We start from the raw sequence: 17822 nt of genomic DNA, 5'->3' as shown, positions 1-17822 counted from the left end.
AATGTAAATGTTTTTTTCTTGAACATATGAAGTAGTCTACAGTACTATAAGCAAGGACAGGTGATCTAGAAAGAGTAAGAGGACAAGTGCTTTGTGCAGAGGTTAGGCAAAAGATTTTTTTTTTTTTTTGAGACGGATGGTTCTTGTATCCAACCCGTGTGTTCTTGTTGTTGCAGAATCTGATGCCCCATTGCTTTTTCTGGTCTTACGTCCCTATCAGGCTCTTCTGGTTTCCAGCCTTTTGTAGTGCTGCTCAATTTTGAATTTGGCTGCTTCTGCCTTGTTGCTGAAGTCTGGTAGGAGGAACTCAGAGACTTTGGGAGATATTCTGTCTTCCTGTTGTTTTGGTATGTCTGGTGTCTTAACAGCCCTTATCAACCAGAAAGACATTGTGGAGAAAGCCCCCCAATGCTATGATGTGGCTTGTTCAGGCAGTCTCTGAAAATGATGCGTGTAATTTGGTAATCTAGTAGAAGCCACAAGGAGATAATTCTGCTTGTTCTTTAACTTTAAGATGATGTATTGATTAAAAATTGCCAGCTTTTTTGGCTTGTATGTGTCCAGCTTTTCTGGCCAAACTGGGGCTGTCTTTTCTCCAAAGTGGCAGCTGTGCTATGCTTTAAAACATGAGGTGCTTGGATTCCCAGTTAAAGAACTGTAGGAGTTGTGTAACAATGTTTTCCTAGTACTGCCTTCATAAAAGACAAAATTATTATTTGAAACGTCAGTCAGAAACATCATATAATATAGACAGAAAACTTAATCTCAAATTAAGTCCTGAGTTGCCAAGGAATTGAAAACAGCTGACACTATTAGTACTGTTATTTAGAATGTAAAATTGCTGTTTATGGAAAGTAATTTATTGAAAAAGGCATGGAAATTATTTGAGATTTTGTTGGCGGGGGGGAATTACAGCAGTATTTCATGTTAACCATCATCAGTTAAGATATAAAATAAGCAGCTAACGTTTTAGATCACACTTAGTTGAAGCAGAGGAAAAATGTTGACAGCATCACTGGAATTGCTTCCTATGTTTGTGCTTCAGAACTGGAAGTTTAAGACCCATAACGTACTAGTTGGCCTTTTGTTTTTCTGTAAGGACTGGCATCTCCTGCAGTAACCTGTCCATTTGTTGGTGTCTTAGTACTGTGTTGTATTATTGGTACTTGAAACTTGTGAAATTGATTTTCAGCATCTTGGCATCTAAACTCAGTTAACTGAAAGTTCGAACTATGTGGTGTGGAAGGCCTACCTGAAGTAACCTCAGTGAACGCCTCAGACACACCAAATAAAACCTGCAACAGCCTCACTCAGCTGTAGGACCTGTTCTTTTCTGCTTGAGGTCAGCAGTGTGCTTATTTTTTTTTTAATTATTGTAATTTGTTGGAGGAAAAACTAGATTTAAAGCATGTGTAAACAACCAGTTGTGGTTTAATTAGTGTTCTGAGTCTGGGTGCTATCACAAGAAATAATGGCTGTCTTTATTGGGGTATACAAATGAGCAGTGTGATAATTAGTTAATTAATCTATAAGCTTGCAGTCTGACTTGAGCAGTGAAGAGATCTGAGGTTTTAGGTTGGACAACTCTACTAGCTCTTCAGCTCCCCCTCTTCCGCCCTTAAAAATAGTTTATGTGACGATACCTTCCCTTCCCCGTGGAGGCTGGGGGACAACCAATTGCTGTCCATCAATTAGTATGGAACTTAAAAAGTCAACCACCTGCAGACTAAAATAGGTTGCTTAAAGGTAGTGTATAAGAAAGAATAAATCACAGAACGTGGCAGATATTCCTTTTTTATATCTTTTTTCATTGAATTTGACCACTAGATGACACCACTGCAAAAGAATACTTGCCTAATGTCTGTGAGCAAGGAGCACCAGAATGCTTTAAGAAAATGTAGTGTTCTTAAAATGAATCTACTTACAGAAGTAGTAGACAAAGTTCTCTGTTAGGAAGATTGCTGCATCTGGTCACACATTACATACAGGTTAACATCCTTTCGCTGCTCTGAATGATCTGATGTTGACCATTGCCAAGCTGTAGGAAATGTAGATAATCACAGAGCAACCTTGTCTGTAAGTGAAACTTCTTTTTTTAACTCATCAATTGTTTGGCTGGTGTCCTAGTGCTTTAGGACTGTCCATAGTGGCTTAACCACTGCATTAGGCCAATTAAAAGATTTGCATACTGTTTTCATCTCTAAGTCTTAACTGGGGCACAGGAAGCATGTTGCTGGTCATGACTATGCCTAGCTGATACGGTGTTAGGATGGTAGAAGATAATCCTTGTAAAAGATAAGGTTATAGCTAATTTTCCAACTTTTTCAGTCCAACTGGCAACAAGGTATTACTTGCTTTTATATATATATATAGTTGTCTTCTGAGTACTGGGATAAGTTAATACAAGACCACTACGTAGTAAAAGGCAAAGTGTCTTCCATGTTTAGATTCTAACAAGTTACAGTGAATTTAAATTATTTTCTAGTCCACCAACAAATTTTCTCCTTTGACATGTAGACTTCAAAGCTGACTGGATGTAGAGGCGCAGGAGCTAATGTCTACAGAATCAGAAAGTTACAATGTGTTTTTGCAGTGGTAGGGCTTAAGCATAAGTTCCTGCATACAAAGTTTCCTACTTTATTTTGAAAGGTGAATTTGAATTCCAGTAGCAAAGTTAGTGTGGTGCTTATGAAGCTGCATAGCTGACAGTACTGGAGAGCAGCTTACCTATTCATAGAGCAAGTACAGTTTGCATTATTCCAGCATTACCGTTTAAAGATCAGTCAACTCTTAGCCCTGGAAGAATCATGTTTAAGGAATTCATTTTCCAATGCCCTTAAGTCCTTTGGGATATAAATATATTTGTATTTGTTGACTAATAAATATATTTGTATTTGACTAATGGAAGCTATGAGATGATGATATCTGGGAGAGAACCTGCAACTCCTTTCTTATAGATTGTTGAACAGCTGTTACAACTATTTTTGGGTGCTGCCAATCTCTGTTAGCTCTCTTTTCTGTGCACACTCTCTACTTTTATAGTTATAAATTTAAAGACATGGGGTTTGATTTGTTTGTTTTATGACTTCTGGGTTTTGTTTTTTTTTTTTAATCAGTATGTCATGGTTTAACCCCAGCCAGCAACTAAGCACCATGCAGCCGCTCACTCACTCCCTGCCACCCAGTGGGATGGGGGAGAGAATCAGGGGGAAAAAAGTAAAACTCATGGGTTGGGATAAGAGCAGTTTAATAGGACAGAAAAGAAGAAAATAATAATGATAATAATAACAATAATAAAATTACAATAATAACAATAAAAGAATTTGAATATACAAACCAAGTGACGCACAATGCAATTGCTCACCGCTTGCTGACCGATGTCCAGTTAGTTCCTGAGCGGCGATCTGCCCCACCCCAGTCAAGTCCCCCCAGTTTGTTATATACTGGGCATGACATCACATGGTATGGAATATCCCTTTGGCCAGGTTGGGTCAGCTGCCCTGGCTGTGTCCCCTCCCAGCTCCTTGTGCCCCTCCAGCCTTCATGCTGGCTGGGCACGAGGAGCTGAAGAATCCTTGACTTAGTCTAAACGCTACTTAGCAACAACTGAAAACATCAGTGTGTTATCAACATTCTTCTCATACTGAACCCAAAACATAACACTATACCAGCTACTAGAAAGAAAGTTAACTCTATCCCAGCCGAAACCAGGACACAGTACAATACTATGAACTGAAGGCTGGGCAGTCAAAAGGATGCATATACTGGTGTTACTATTAGTGCTGTCCTAATTCCACAGGAGACAGCTGATGCAGCTACTGTGTATATAGGGTTCTCTCGTCCTAAGCAAAAACATGCTTCTTACTAGTTTCTTTGAAGCATACAGTCTTACCTATAACTTGACAGACAAATGAAGATGCTAAAATTCAAAACCAGCACCTCTTACTGTACTTCAGGAAGCCATTATGTGCATAAAACTTGTCTCTTTGTTGTGTGCTTTTGTTTTGTGTGTGCATTAAACTGTACCAGTTAGCTTAGTAAAAGATGTCACTTATTCCTTCAGATCTTGTCTTGCTTTTATCTCTCTAATTACTTTCAAGTGTATGAGAACTGTTAGGACAAGGATATGAGTTACTGCACTTATCTGACATTTACTACTTAAAAACTTACTAAAAGCTGACAAAACAGAATGAGGCTATAGCTTTTTGGTGGTGCTTGGTACTTGCTACTATAGCTTCTTGTATTACTCTTGGGGTTTTCTGTATTCAACTAACTTTACATACTGTTTGAAAAGGTGTGCTTTTTTAATTTTGGCATTTGAAAAATTTTCTTTCATTTGGGTGTCTGTTTTAAAAAGTGAATTTCCTTTTGCTTCTGACTCACTGATGATTGTTTTCTTTATGTTAAAAGTTGGCCTCAAAGTTTTGCAATATTCCCCCACTGCCCCATTTGAAACAGGCTTCTGCATCCAAGGGGTGGTTTTTGTCTGCTTATTGTAAAGCATACAGAGGCACGTTTGCAACTCACCTGGGCCTTCAAGGGATCTTGTTTTTTGGCTTGAAATGAGGACACAGCAGTGTGCCAGACTATTATTTCTATCACAGTAGTTAGTGCCAGCTAGATTAAAAGCTGTTGTGCAGAATGCTCAATTGACGGGCAGTGAGAAGTGGTCTCTCCTCTCACAGCTTGTAACTCTAGCCTTGGTTGGATGTAAAGGCCTACTTGGCATTTGGAAAGAACTCCTTTGAGTAAGTGAAAGTGCCAGTAATTGTAGGGTCAAGGTTTCTGCTTGACATCCTGTGATGGCTGTTTTTGGCCCATCACATAGTGGAGTGCAGCTTCTCTTTCTCTTCAAATTGTGGTGTTTACTGCTTCAGCCGAGGTAGATGGAGATACCTACTTGTCCCACAGCTTGTAATAGCTTGTGTACATGCCTTTGAGTTGTTGAGCTGAATGAAAGAGAAATTTGGCAAGTCAGTTATATTTACCCTTTGTTCTGGGTTTTCCTGAATCACTCTTATCTTGGACTACTGGTGAGTCTGAAGCCTGTACCATGTCTTACCCAACTACCTTGTTAGGAGTGTGGTTTCCCTGGAACAGACTTTCCTACTATCCCAGTGTTGACTTGCCTAGATGTCACTTTTCAGTTAGCAAGGATAAACTATGGAAATCACAGAGCTACTCAAGAAATTATAGTGTCTCAGGGCCTCTAAATGCGGGAGGTCTTATTCTTCCTCCTTCCTCCTCTGCTTTTGTCTGTGGCCGATATTTGCCTCTTGTACATGCTCTAGTTCTCATCAGATCCTTCAAGCAGCTCATCTGACACAAATGTATCCGGCTCTTCCTGTTGGGTTAGTTTTTTGGGGGGTGGGATCGTCAGGTAGTTGAATTCAGTTTAATGGCAATCAATAAATGATACTGAGTGCCAGAGCTACAAAAAGCAAGCACCGCATCAGGTATGTGGCTGGAAGGAGGAATGGCAAGGGAAGATTTCCCCCTTTGGCGGTCTTAAACTGTTAAATCCTCTCTGCATCTTGTGGAGCAGCAGCGTGAGGCTGCAGGTGCAGTTGGCTTTGGTACACCTTTAGCCTGCCGCTTCCTTACCGTTCTTCTGGGAGTGACAAGGTTCAGTCCGACCTTACAGTTTTCTGCTAGTTGTGTTAGGCTGCTCTTCAAAGTACAACCCAGATTTGTTCTCCTTGACTGATGGAGTTGGGTTTCTGGAGAAACTGTGTCCAGTGCCACAGTCTCCACTCAGTGTCTCTTGTTCTTAGGCTGCTGGAGTCAGTTATGTTCTTTCACCTGTGCAGCTGACCAGCCCTACCGAAAATTCATGGAAATCAATGGAAGATCTGTTTTTTTTCATTTGAGAGAGAAGGAGATGTGCAGTGGTGTTTTGAAAAATTACATTGGTGATACCTCCTCTGTCTTTGTGTTTAAAACTTTTGAGTTCCTGTGGTGGTGTTCTCTGTCTTCAAAAAAACCCCCCCATATTTAATCATATAGGCCAAGCACTTCTTGGAATCTTTCCTATAACATAAGAGACCTCATAGAGCTTGGTTTCCGAGCGTAGCAAAAAACAAAGCTGTGAGCATAAAGGTGATCCTTGGGACAGGTCAGGGGACTGGTACCCTGTTGTTGATAGCAGTCTGTAGTGCAGAAAGAGGTATGCAAAACTGTTTGAGTATAGGGTAATCCTTTTGCAGGTTTACTGTTCTAGCTTTTGGCTGTCAGTGTCTGAGCTAGAGTTGCTGGGACTATTGTGCAAATGTTCATGATGGCTCTATTCTCAAGTTATCCTTTTCTGAATACCTTTGGCATTCACTTAGTGTGGCTGTAAGCTTTTTCACAGTATTTATTGTTATTTGATGAAAATGCTTCCTGACTGAGGGGGATATAGGGTACGTATTATTTATTTAATGCTGCTGTCTTTTTAGATTGAGGTGCCCCAGTTCTTATTTTATGGGAAATAGTGAGTGAGCGTGGTTTGACTTTGACATAAGCTCTTTAAAGATTTTTAAGGTATCCCTTTTAGAAAGCGTTTCAAGTGGTATGCTTTGCGTGTCTTGCTTCAGCTTTCTGCTGTGCTGTTTTATGTGCCTTATGATATAAAACAAGAGTTGTAATAAGTGACCTCATGGAATGATTAGGTTACTAAGAGCAGACCTTTGTTTGCACTAGAAGCAGAGTGTCTTTGCCCCTCTTAGCCCAGGGAATTGGCTTCTACTAGCTGTGACTTAACTGTAGTGAGGCTAAAAAAAGTCTTAATTCATAGATTATTATTTCTTTACACCAGAAGGAACAGTTGCATCACTTTAATCTCCTGTGTATCAGTAACCATTAAATTTCATTGGATTATGCTTTTATTGAGCCAGGTAATGTGTGTTTCACTTGATTCCTTCCCCAAAGATTTCTGGTAATGATTTGAATGAAGGCATAGAGGATGGAGAATCACTTGCTTTCTGTGATAGCTTATTCTATTAGTGATTCTCCCTGTTTAATAATAAAAAGATTAAAAAAAAAAAAGGTAGCTGTATTGGGGATTTTGCTGCTTACTGAATCAAGTGTATAGAATATATAATCTCCATCCTTACAGAAAGAGATGTGATACCCTGTAAATTACAGGGCTGTCTGATAGATAAGCAGGTAAATTAAGTGTTGGTAAAATACTCGGTGACTAAATATTCAAGTCTTTTTGTCCAGGAGGATTGATTCGTGTGTGTCTGTTGTAGCCTCTTTGTCCTTTCATGGCATTGGGTAGAGTAGGTTGCGATTTAGCTTTCATGTGGCTGTTTTACTGTGATTGCAAATTTAGTGTATATGTGCTCCCTCTAGTGGTCTTCAACTAGTAAACAAATTAGAAAAAGTGTCAGTAGCCTTAAGCATTGGTGCTTTTGATTATTTTCCATTAGAGATTAGTTTAAAAGTGTTTTTAAATTGAATTTATAAAATGTATTTCCTAGAGAGTTAATCTGAAACAAAAATAATTCTACTAAGAAGTCTTTTTTAGCTGGTGATCTTTGTTGGATTTAAAAAACCAGCCTAGTAATACACATTCTGCCATGCAGCCAGCTCCATATCATTTAGTATGAAGGGCAGGCTGTGATGTTCTGAATACTGGAAAACCAAGATACTGTAATGACAGACTTTTCTCTTAGGACTTGGCTGGAGTCTGGTGCTGGGCCAGACCTTAATAAGGCTTGTTGTACTTGGACTTATTTTGTGAACAGCCACTGGGCTCTGTCTCCATTACATACTTGGGTGCTCTTGGTTCTTCACACAGAGTCTGTTTAGATTTGCACAGTTAATTAGCTTGGGCTCCACTCACCATGAAAACGTGTCTTCCAGCCCCAGACCAGCCAGCTTTGGAAACGGGGCTGGCTGCATTGGAATGGCAGTGTGCCTGCAGTCAGGGAGTCCAGCAGACTTAGGCTGCCTCTGCATGCAGGCAGTTCTGCTGACCCTGTAGATAATTAATCATTGGTCATATTGTTGTCTTTAGGAATATATAAGGATGTTACTAGTTTTTTGGTTTCTCTCTTTTTCTTTTTTTTTTTTTTTCCAAACAACATACCCGTTGGAGCATCCTGGAGCTCTCTCCCTGTTGGATAGAGGCTTGGGGAGGACAGCTATGGGCACTAACTGCGTTACTAGTCCTAGCTAAATTCACAAGCAAATATGACATAGGGTATTTTAATGTTTTCAACTTTTCTCCCTCTGCCCCCCTCTTCCCCCTCCCCAATGTGTGCAGATTTTGGATAGTACTGTCTGCTTGCAGAAAGAGGTGTTTAAGAAATGTTTTGACATTTTCCTTTTTGCCAGTGTTCAGTTCAGATAGAAGAACACTTAGAATTTGTCTGTCATAGATTTGTTGGGTTTTTTGTTTGCTTGTTTTTAACTTAGACGTGATGCCACAGTAATTCAAGCCCTGTGCTTCATGTATTCTCTATTTTATTCATTTCAAGTGACAGTGTTTGTTGCTCAGAGAAGAGAATTATTATGTGTTCTTTCTCCTCCCACCCTTTGAGCTTTTAGTGGTAGTATGTGACAGCATCCATTGCCTGCAACAGTTAATTTTCATGAAGCAGACAAGGCTCTAGGAGGTTAAACTAAAAAAATATGAACCATGGAACTCCAGAAAAGGGTGAAAGTTAGTGGTTAAGAACCAGCTATAATACAGTTACACAGCATGAAGTGTCGATTAATTATACTTTTTAATATGTAGTTAATTCTGCCTTTTATAACTAGCATTCAGGATGGCAAAGGGATAGACTTGTTTTGTCAATTGTGTGCATGCCAGATGGAGCCTTAATATGTGTCAGCAGATAAATGGGCCATTATTAAGATTAGATGCATAATGATCATTTCAGCCTTGTTTATTTAGGTCATCGGCAGCGGTAGATGATTATCTCTTTTATAAGCAAAAATACTTTGGAATCTGAAAATCTTTTGCTTTTCTTAGACTGCTATCAAAATAAATGTAAAAGGTTTGGTGTCTGGTTTTAAAGTAACACATTAAGTTAACTTTTTAGTTTACTTAAGTGAGAACTGAAACAAAAAAATTTACAACCACAAATAATTCTACCAGTGGCTTGATTTGTTGTCCTGAGTAGTGAAGCTGATAGCTGTGTAAGCAGATGAATTTGTGCTTTTATTAGATGGAACTCATGAAACTAATAGCTTGCCTAGTATTTCAGTGCATGGCTTTTAGGTATTTACTTATTTAGTAGACAATACAATGTTAAGTTATATATGTATTCTTAAAATAACATCTGCTACAACTTTAGACTCCTTGCACTACTAAAAAACTTTGATGGTAATAAATATCTGTGTTTTGTTTCAGGTTGCAGTGTAAGATTTTGGAAGTCATAGCTCCAGCCCATCACAATGGAATGGCGAATGGCCATGCCAGCAGCGCTGATGCAGACACAATTGTCATCAGTGACAGTGACGACTCAGAAACGCACAATAGCTCTGCACAAAATGGGTAAATGATACTTTTACAGTATAAAGCATTTGGACTGGGTGGAAATGAGACTAAAGCAGATGTGGCAGGGTCTGACCGAAACAAATTACTTGATCTGTATGGATTGTGAGCGTTCAGCCAGCTGAAGGTGACAAGCTGAATATTCACAGGTGCCAGTTATGTTATGTGTAATCCACCAGAGAACTGTGCATTATGAGAAATGAAGTACCTACAGAATAATCATTGTTAATCTGTTTGGAGTAACAGTGTTTCTGTTGAGGGATGGTGGAAGAGCCATGTATGCCTATCACCAGTCCTCTCTGTGTTGCAGAACCTGTGCTGCTATAGCTTGGAAAATGCAGTCATGTTCTGCATTTCTACAGTCTGGTACTACTTAGGATGATGTATTACTTCACTTCCATCATGGGGCTCAGAGTTGAGATTGCTTTATAATAAGAGGACATGCTCTTACTGGAACTTTCTGAAAAGTGTTTCCGGAGACTTAATGTGTTTGTGTCCAAAATATAAAAATGTACAAACCTTTCTTCATTATGCATGTGTCCATATAAATATATACCATTGTATTTCATGGATTTGATTATGATTTTAGGTGCAGTGAAACAGCGTGTGTCTTGTCTTAAGGAACTGCCTCTAGGCTGGAGTAGCTTAGTAACATTGAATAAGAGAGCTTCCTGGCTATAATTCTGGTGTTTAATTTGGAGTATCCCTTTACCGACCAGTAATTGAGCTTATATATGCAGCTTATCCTAGCAGTATAATGAGAAGACAGATTTCTGTGCTTCACAAGCACAATGCTGATGAAAGAAGAGGGTTTGAAGTGGGTCTCTGTCTTGTATCTAGCAACATACAGGCTTTACATGAACTGTCATTGACTTTGAGATGTCATGTGGATGTAGAAGTTATTCTCATTAATTGCTGCATGAGGACTTCCATGTCCTGACATGCCTTGAATAACTAGGGTGGTGCTCCTCACTTGGCTAAGAAAATAACATGGGATAAATAATTTTTAAAATTCTCTGCTGTCTCTTGAAGGCAGTGACCAAGTTGTTCATGAAGAGGTCCTACATCTTTGAGAAAATACATGCATTTTCTGTGTTCCACAAGGCATATGGCATTTGAAAGGAGGTTATTATTGGAATTAAGCAAGTGTGCACAGAGCTGACTGTAGGATTGATCCCTTTATATTGCTGTCACTTCCACGCATGCAGAGCTGGTAGTAAGATTGAGTCTTACACTCCCAGTCAGTCTGTGGTTCTCCCCAGCAGATTACTTATTTTGACAATGCAGAGAAGGGAGGGAAAATAATTTCTTTCTCTTAGAAAGAGAAATCTTATGAGAATATATAAATTTTTGAAGCACTGTTCTGTGGGATACCTCACAAACATTTATGCTACAAGCTTAAATTGCAAACCTCTTACGGAGGAGGTAAATTGCAGTTTACTTCCAGTAAATGTTTACTGGAAGTTTTAAGTGAGCCTTTTTATAACAAATGCCAAGAGTGTAATAACGCTTCAGTTAGTTTCTGGGTATATGCAAACTCAGAAAGTATTATTTACTGTACCTGTAAAACCTATCTGAAAGTAGAGCATTGTTGTCAGTTTTTGTATATTGGCATCTAAGATTCTTTATACCCTTACTCATAACAATAAGAAATCCCACTGACATCATTTTGCAGACCTAATCCTTCAGGGACTATGTTTTGCTGTTTATGGAGAAACTTGGATGTGGAAAGTATGGATGTTATTTGCCTTGGGACCAATGTCAAGTTGATACGCGCGGAACCACAGTTCTGCCTCCGTCTGCACACAAATCTCCAGGTTTTGAGACCCAGCTTCCGTGCAAAGCTGCAGTACCGTTAAACAATGGTACAGCAGATGCTCGGTGTGTTTGTGAGAGAGGGGGAGGGGAGCACAGCACAGATTGATGGGCCATCTGCAAATATTTTTCCTAAAGAATCTGTAAGGCTAGAGAATCTTAACTGAAAATAGATGTCATTAGAGATCCCAACCTTTCTCTGACCCTGCTTCTGTCTGTGCGGGGCAGAAATAGCCACATGTTCTGTACAAGTGTTTCTGCTGACCTTTTTTATTGTGTTCTGCAGTAAAAGCTGAGGTTGTACAGGGAGGAGGAGGCCAGGACACCCTTGCTCCTGCACTCCCTCAGAAAAACAGGCTGCCTTGTAAGGCCTGGGTTACAAAGGTAGCAATCTTCTGAGATCTTAAACTGTTGATACTATACCCTGGGACCCTCTAGTACTGTAGGATAGTGATCATCACAGAATAGCAGCGTTCATGCCTTAAACTGCTAGACTTAGGGGTAAGGTTGAACTCTTGCATTCACTTTAGCACTCAGCAGCAGTCCAGAGATTGAGAGGCTTGTGCTGCCAAATACTTACAATACTAGCTGCAGCTTAATTCATGGCAATCCTCCTGCCAGGGCTATGAATAATGTGAACCATCAACCATATCAGAAATACTAGAAGAAAAATTCCTTCTTGGCTTGCTGGCTGGTTCGTGGCGGGAATTTGGGTGTTTATTCAATTTGAAGTGAAGTATCATCTTTATTTTGGGGAAGCGTTAATTGTTTCTGCAAATTTTGGGATGCAACCAGAGGTAACAAAGTTTTTTGAAAGAATGCCAGTGGAAGCTTACATCCAGATTTTTTTTGCCATCTTCAACCTAGTTTTCTGCCTCTACTTGGAGAAGCAATTATGAACAGGATATGTCAAAAGGTGCCGCCATAGCTTGTTATTACAGCTATACAATGTCTTCAGTAGAACAAATCTTTCCTTATTTTTCTTATTTTTCCTCTTTTCTTTCTTCCTCTCTCATCCTTCCATCCCTTGAATCTAATAATAATGATGGTAGGTCTTAGTCCTCTTTGTATTGTAAGGAAAGACCAAAGTACTGGATCAAAGGCAGCTTAAGACCTTCATCAAAATGTTCAAAGTCAGGATTTTGTTGCAAAGTGCTGTTGTCTTGTCCCTAGAGCAGTATAACTCCTTGTTGAAGTTTTGGTCAGATTCCAGAAAATATTTGCAGTTCCAAATGGGCAATTGTAATTGCTCAGTATAGAGTAGCTTGTCAGTGGCAACCTTCAAAGGTGTGCAGAGGCCAGCTTTTCTATCAGGATGAATATACTGACGGGTTACCTCTGTGTAAGGCTTGCACTGGAGCATAAGGAGACCATAAATGATTGTGTTATTTGGCTAGCATTCTTCAAGGGACGTTTTTCTGTTCCCACACTTAATCAAAGAGAAGCAGAAAAGCCACTGTCTCTTTTTGGAAAAGCAGGACAGCATTCATTTTAGATACACTCCTGATGCTCTAACCCTCAGTATTTTCTGTGCAATTTTTCTAGTTCAATGATACTGCAAGATATAGGTAGCTTCAGCAGGACTCAGACCAGATAGTATAGATAGTCATGTCCTGGACAAGGTAACTCAGAAGGACAAGATCTCAGAAGTTTCTTGGTAAAGCTACCTTAAGACCATGCTATCTGAATATAGTACAGCAGAACTGTAAGCAGAAATTTATATCCAGGTCATGTGGTCACTGTGCCAAAGTAACTGAAGGGCTGGTGAGATTATCCGTCAGTGGTTCAGAATAACCTCATTCAAAAAATGCAAGACTCTGCCAGGTGTTAGGCATGTTTACTTGAGTGCAGTAGAAACTAGTATAATATGGGTAAGTCAGTTCCAGATTTCTCCTAGTAAGTTACAAGATATTCTGTATTCTTTTCTCTGGATCTGGTGGTCTCTCAGAGCTGTCCTGTGAAGACTTGCTGTAGGGGATCTCTGCTACAAAATGGGTCTAACCTTTGCTAACTCTTACGTGTTTTATAGAATGCTTTATAAAGTAAAATGTAACAAAAAAAATTATTATGACTTTTATGCCAAAGTGACTAGATAATCTGTATAATTTTTAAAGCTTTCTACATGTACTGAATGACCTTTTTCTTCCTCTTTTGCACTAAACAAAATTTTTACTTTAAATTTGGTTTTATGGAGGAATAAGTTAACTTCTTAGGATAATCATTGGAAACTGAGAGACTAAGCAGAAAAAACTTAGTGTGTTTGGAAATTAGGTTGGGGCTATTATCTGTGATCCACTAAAGGTGAGAGAAGGACTTAAACTAAAAAGTAAAGGTTAACGATACAAGAGTTAACCATTTGATTATTCTTTGGGCCCTGCTTTTGATTACAGACAGTATGGGAGCTTAGAATCTATTAAAAATGTATAAATAAGCTAATATACTTTTGGTATGACATTGGCACTCTGCCTTCTGTTTTGTATCTGAACACTAATGTGTTTGGGTCCTGTAGCTTGTTAGACTGAAGGGCTGGAAATGCAGGGGTGTATGGTGAGGGAACAAGTTTATGTTTGATATTATGCAGAAATTCCTAGCGACAGCCTTCATTACTTTAGCTTTCCTATCTGGAGACCGAAGATGGTGATGGAAGACCAAGTCATGGTATGACCAAAATACTAACCCTCTTTTAACAAACTTAAAATTATAGACAGAGATGTTAAAATCTTGCCAGTGGGTATACTGCATTGCTTTGTTTATACAGTTTATCTCTGTTTTGCTAATATGACTATCTGGGTGGGTTGTTTGTTTGGTTTTTTTTTTTATTTTCTTAAATTGGGGATGGTCTGAGTGACTCAGCTTGAGACTTTAACTTGGATAGCATCATGCAAGGCAGACCGTGTATATCATAATGCTTACCTGTAGGTCCAGCAGACACGTTGCTGTTTCCAAGTCTAAATCTTTTCTGTCCTTTCATTTGTTTTTAACTGTGTTGATAATTTAATCATTGTAAACTATTTTTCTCCAGAAATGTGCAAATTATTCTCATCTAAAATGACACCAAGTGTGGATAAGTACTGTTTCTTTTACACTTCATTTGTATGAATTAATGTATTATTAGGCACCTGAATGTTGCATTTCTTTGGACTTCTGTTTCAGAGTTAGTGGGGGGAAAAAGAAGAATTGGAGCAAATTTCATACTCAAAAACCTTGCAAAGTACAGTTCGCTACATATTGTGTATGCTCTTCATAGGGGTAAAGAATAGCAAATGGTATATTGATTTATTTTGTTTTGTCAAAGACTCCACCTTCAAGCATTTTGTAAATGCCAGAAGGACTGACGATGATGAAATGCATAGCTGTAAATCTCCTAGTTCATCCATGTAACTTCTTCACCTTCCCTTACTGATGAAATAAGATGATGGTTGGATTCTTCCTGATAAAGCAGTATGACTTCTGATGACAAATTACCACCCTAGGAGAATTTAGTTCTGTTGTTCAATAGCAAAATGCAACATTATTTAAAGCAAATCTCAGTAGTTTAACTCTGTTCATGAAGTCTGTCCATAAATACACCACACTATTTAAAGTATGTTGTCTATGGCAAAACCCCTCCGTTTGTTTTTTAAAGGAATTTTGTTTTGGTAGCACACCAGACCTGGGTGGTTATTCTCCTAGAAAGAGGTGTAAGAGAACAGTTATGTTATGTTAAAAATGAAGAAATATTTTCCATGGGGGAAAAAAATCTAGTTCTCTGTAGCTGTTAGCTGTAAAAGGGAAGTATGCTTTGGGGGAAAAAAAAAAAGTAACTTGATAAGCATTTATTTTAAAGTGTAGATGCATTGCCTTATGATTGCTGTTATTTTCAGAACATTGTTGGTGAGTGTGTTTTTTCTAAATTGATATTTCAGAAAAATATTCTACCTATTTTTTATTCATTTTGAGACGTGATCTGTAGCTCTATGGGTACTGTTTTTATTCGTTTTATATAACTCTGTCTTTTGGGCTCCTTCCTCATCATCTTTTTCTCCTTTTTCCTGCCTTTCTGTTACCATCATGAGTACTGAGAGTATTAAGGAGACGATTTTCTGAGGGATAGGGATGTATCATTACTTGTTTCCCTCTTTGTTCTTCCTTCTCTTCTCATCTTCCATCTCCCTGTTAAGAAAACCAACATTCCTGATCCCTTTTCCTGTTCCTTGCAGGAACTGGCTTTGATGCAGATCTAAATCTAGTGGCAGGAAAGTTGGCAGAAGTGAATAGGTCCTCTTTGGTACCAGTGGAAGTTACAGCCTGTATTAAATATGGCTGGGTATTTTCAAGAGGTCCATTGTGTATGCATATAAATATATTAAATGTGTACAATACAAGACTGGTGTTTTGTGATTGTAGTTAACATTTTAATTTTTAAAATTTTTTTTAGGGAGAAGAAAGCCATAATTGATCCTTCTTTGTTCAAATACAAAGTCCAACCTATTAAAAAAGACCTATATGAAACTGTTATTGTTAAAGCATCTCAACTAAGGTAAAAATTAGTATATGAAAGTTAAAATTGTACGTTATAACTGAGTTGTGTAAGTCACTGTAAGATGTTTTTGATAGAAAATGGCATTTTAAAATAGTGTGTTAGAACTACTAGTTAGAGGCACTGTAACAAAATACTGTGTTTCACAGGCTTTCTGTAGCAAGGGTTCCAAGCTTTGCTAGTATTAACACAGATACCCACTCCTTACAAGTCTCTGCTTTCGCTGGCACACAGATGAGACCTGCTGTTGCTTCTGATACCTGTGCCTACTGCTGTGACTGATGGAGTAGGTGAAACCTATTCTGTAATATTGATGAACTATTGGCATTGTGAGCGCTCTCTCTGTGTGGTAGCATTACTGGTTTGAAATGTTGGAGCAGACACTGGCAATCAGACTGCCTTACTGCTTTAAAATAGAAAGCCGCAAAGAGTTTTTGCTTCTTAAAGAACATAATTTTGTCTAGAATTTAGTTAAAACATTTTTCTTGGAGTAGATGGCGCATCAAAACTTTATAAACTGTATACTTTGAAAAAAAAACTTCTGTAATTTCAAGTCATTTAGTTCCAGCATGGATTGAGGTTAGTTTTTTCATTAACTGCTCCTCTGTAGTTGGTTTTCTCCTTGCCATGAAGTAGTGTGGGTTCCCTGGGGTGCCAGGAAGCTTTTAGAGTGCACACTGTCCTATAGCGAGGAGTGCCACAGCCTGATCAAGCAGTGTGTGAATTCACTCCTCTCGCTTGTTGGCTTGACACTTCTGTGCCTTACCTCCCTGTTTGAGAGATGTGAATGCTGCTTTCCTGCTGTCCTTGTTTGTTTTCACCCTCATCTGAAACAATAGGACTTTAGCTTTATTTGGGGATTTTAAAAGCTACTGTGATAGAAAGGAATGTTGGGGGGATCTAGCAGGGATGAATAGGCTGTGGAGTTTGCCTCTATGTGTGTATAAAAGGGGACATGCCAGGATCTTCAGGACAAAAATTACAGATGCATAAAACAACTGTTTAAGTGTTACTTGGGTTTTGTTTTGTTCATAAGGAAATTCTTAATTGAATTGGGGTTGCAAAGAATGGCTGTTAGTTACAATAGTAAGGGTGTAATTTTATAATTAAGAAAATGAGAAAAAAGGTCAATCATATTATCTGTTACGTGTTCTTGCACATATTGTCAGCTGTACTTAAACGGTAATTATAGGTGTTAGTTGCTAATGCTACCTTTCTTTCCTAATACAGCCGGAGGAAACATCTCTTTTCTCGTGATAGACTTAAACTTTTTCTGAAACAACACTGTGAACCACATGACGGAGTCATTAAAACTAAGGTAAATAAGAAGGAATAATTTGTGGGATAAAATATTGACCTACTCAGTCTTTTTGTTGCTCGTCTCTACTAGCTGCTCAGAGCTGCTTTTTTAAACTACATCAAGCTTAGCTTTTTGTAAGTGTAATATATTGAGTTAGTATTTGGCTTTTCCAAAATAAAATTATGAATACTGCAACTTTTTCTGTAAAAACAGGTTTTTGTTAACTTTTGCTTGTAAACAAGGTGGTATTTTTTTCTGTAGATGAAGCAGAGTTTAATTCTCTAATTTCTTCTTTAGCTACCAGTTTAGGAAAGTCCCCAAAATAAAAATGGGAGCTTTTACCCAGAAAAATGTTATTTATTAAAACGTAATATATTTTTGCTTAGTCAAACACATGAGTTGTTTTCATTCTTCAGGGTATGCAGCTGGTATTTGAGTCAAACAAAAATTAACTATTTCTGGTTTGGTACAGTAACCTAATACTATTCTGTTGTAGTGCTTTTAGCTGGAAACTATCTTATTGTAGATTGGATTCAGTCTCTATAGTTCTTCAGTGAGACAGAAGTACCAAAGAGTTCAGGTGGCTTTTGATGAGCCCTTAGATGTTGAAGATGCATATCTTTGTTCATCTTACATGGAGATATATGGTGGTACTTAGTACAAGTTCAGACTAAAGTTCACATCTTAGTCTGTGCAGGATG

General features: G+C 38.5%; 1 protein-coding gene across 4 annotated transcripts in view; it reads left to right on the top strand.

Annotated features, from left to right (window-relative positions):
* The window catches only part of BAZ1A (bromodomain adjacent to zinc finger domain 1A), a 66495-nt gene that overhangs the window by 11561 nt on the left and 37112 nt on the right, over positions 1-17822 (top strand). For all 4 annotated transcript variants that reach the window (XM_052782600.1, XM_052782599.1, XM_052782598.1 and 1 more), the window contains exons 4-6: positions 9344-9487; positions 15720-15821; positions 17052-17139. In XM_052782600.1, the coding sequence (XP_052638560.1) occupies positions 9344-9487; positions 15720-15821; positions 17052-17139 (334 nt within the window). The remainder of the gene's footprint in view (positions 1-9343; positions 9488-15719; positions 15822-17051; positions 17140-17822) is intronic.

Source organism: Harpia harpyja, chromosome 3 (assembly GCF_026419915.1).
Source record: "Harpia harpyja isolate bHarHar1 chromosome 3, bHarHar1 primary haplotype, whole genome shotgun sequence".
NCBI classification, from domain to species: Eukaryota; Metazoa; Chordata; class Aves; order Accipitriformes; family Accipitridae; genus Harpia; species Harpia harpyja.
This window is presented reverse-complemented; position numbering and strand designations above follow the sequence as displayed.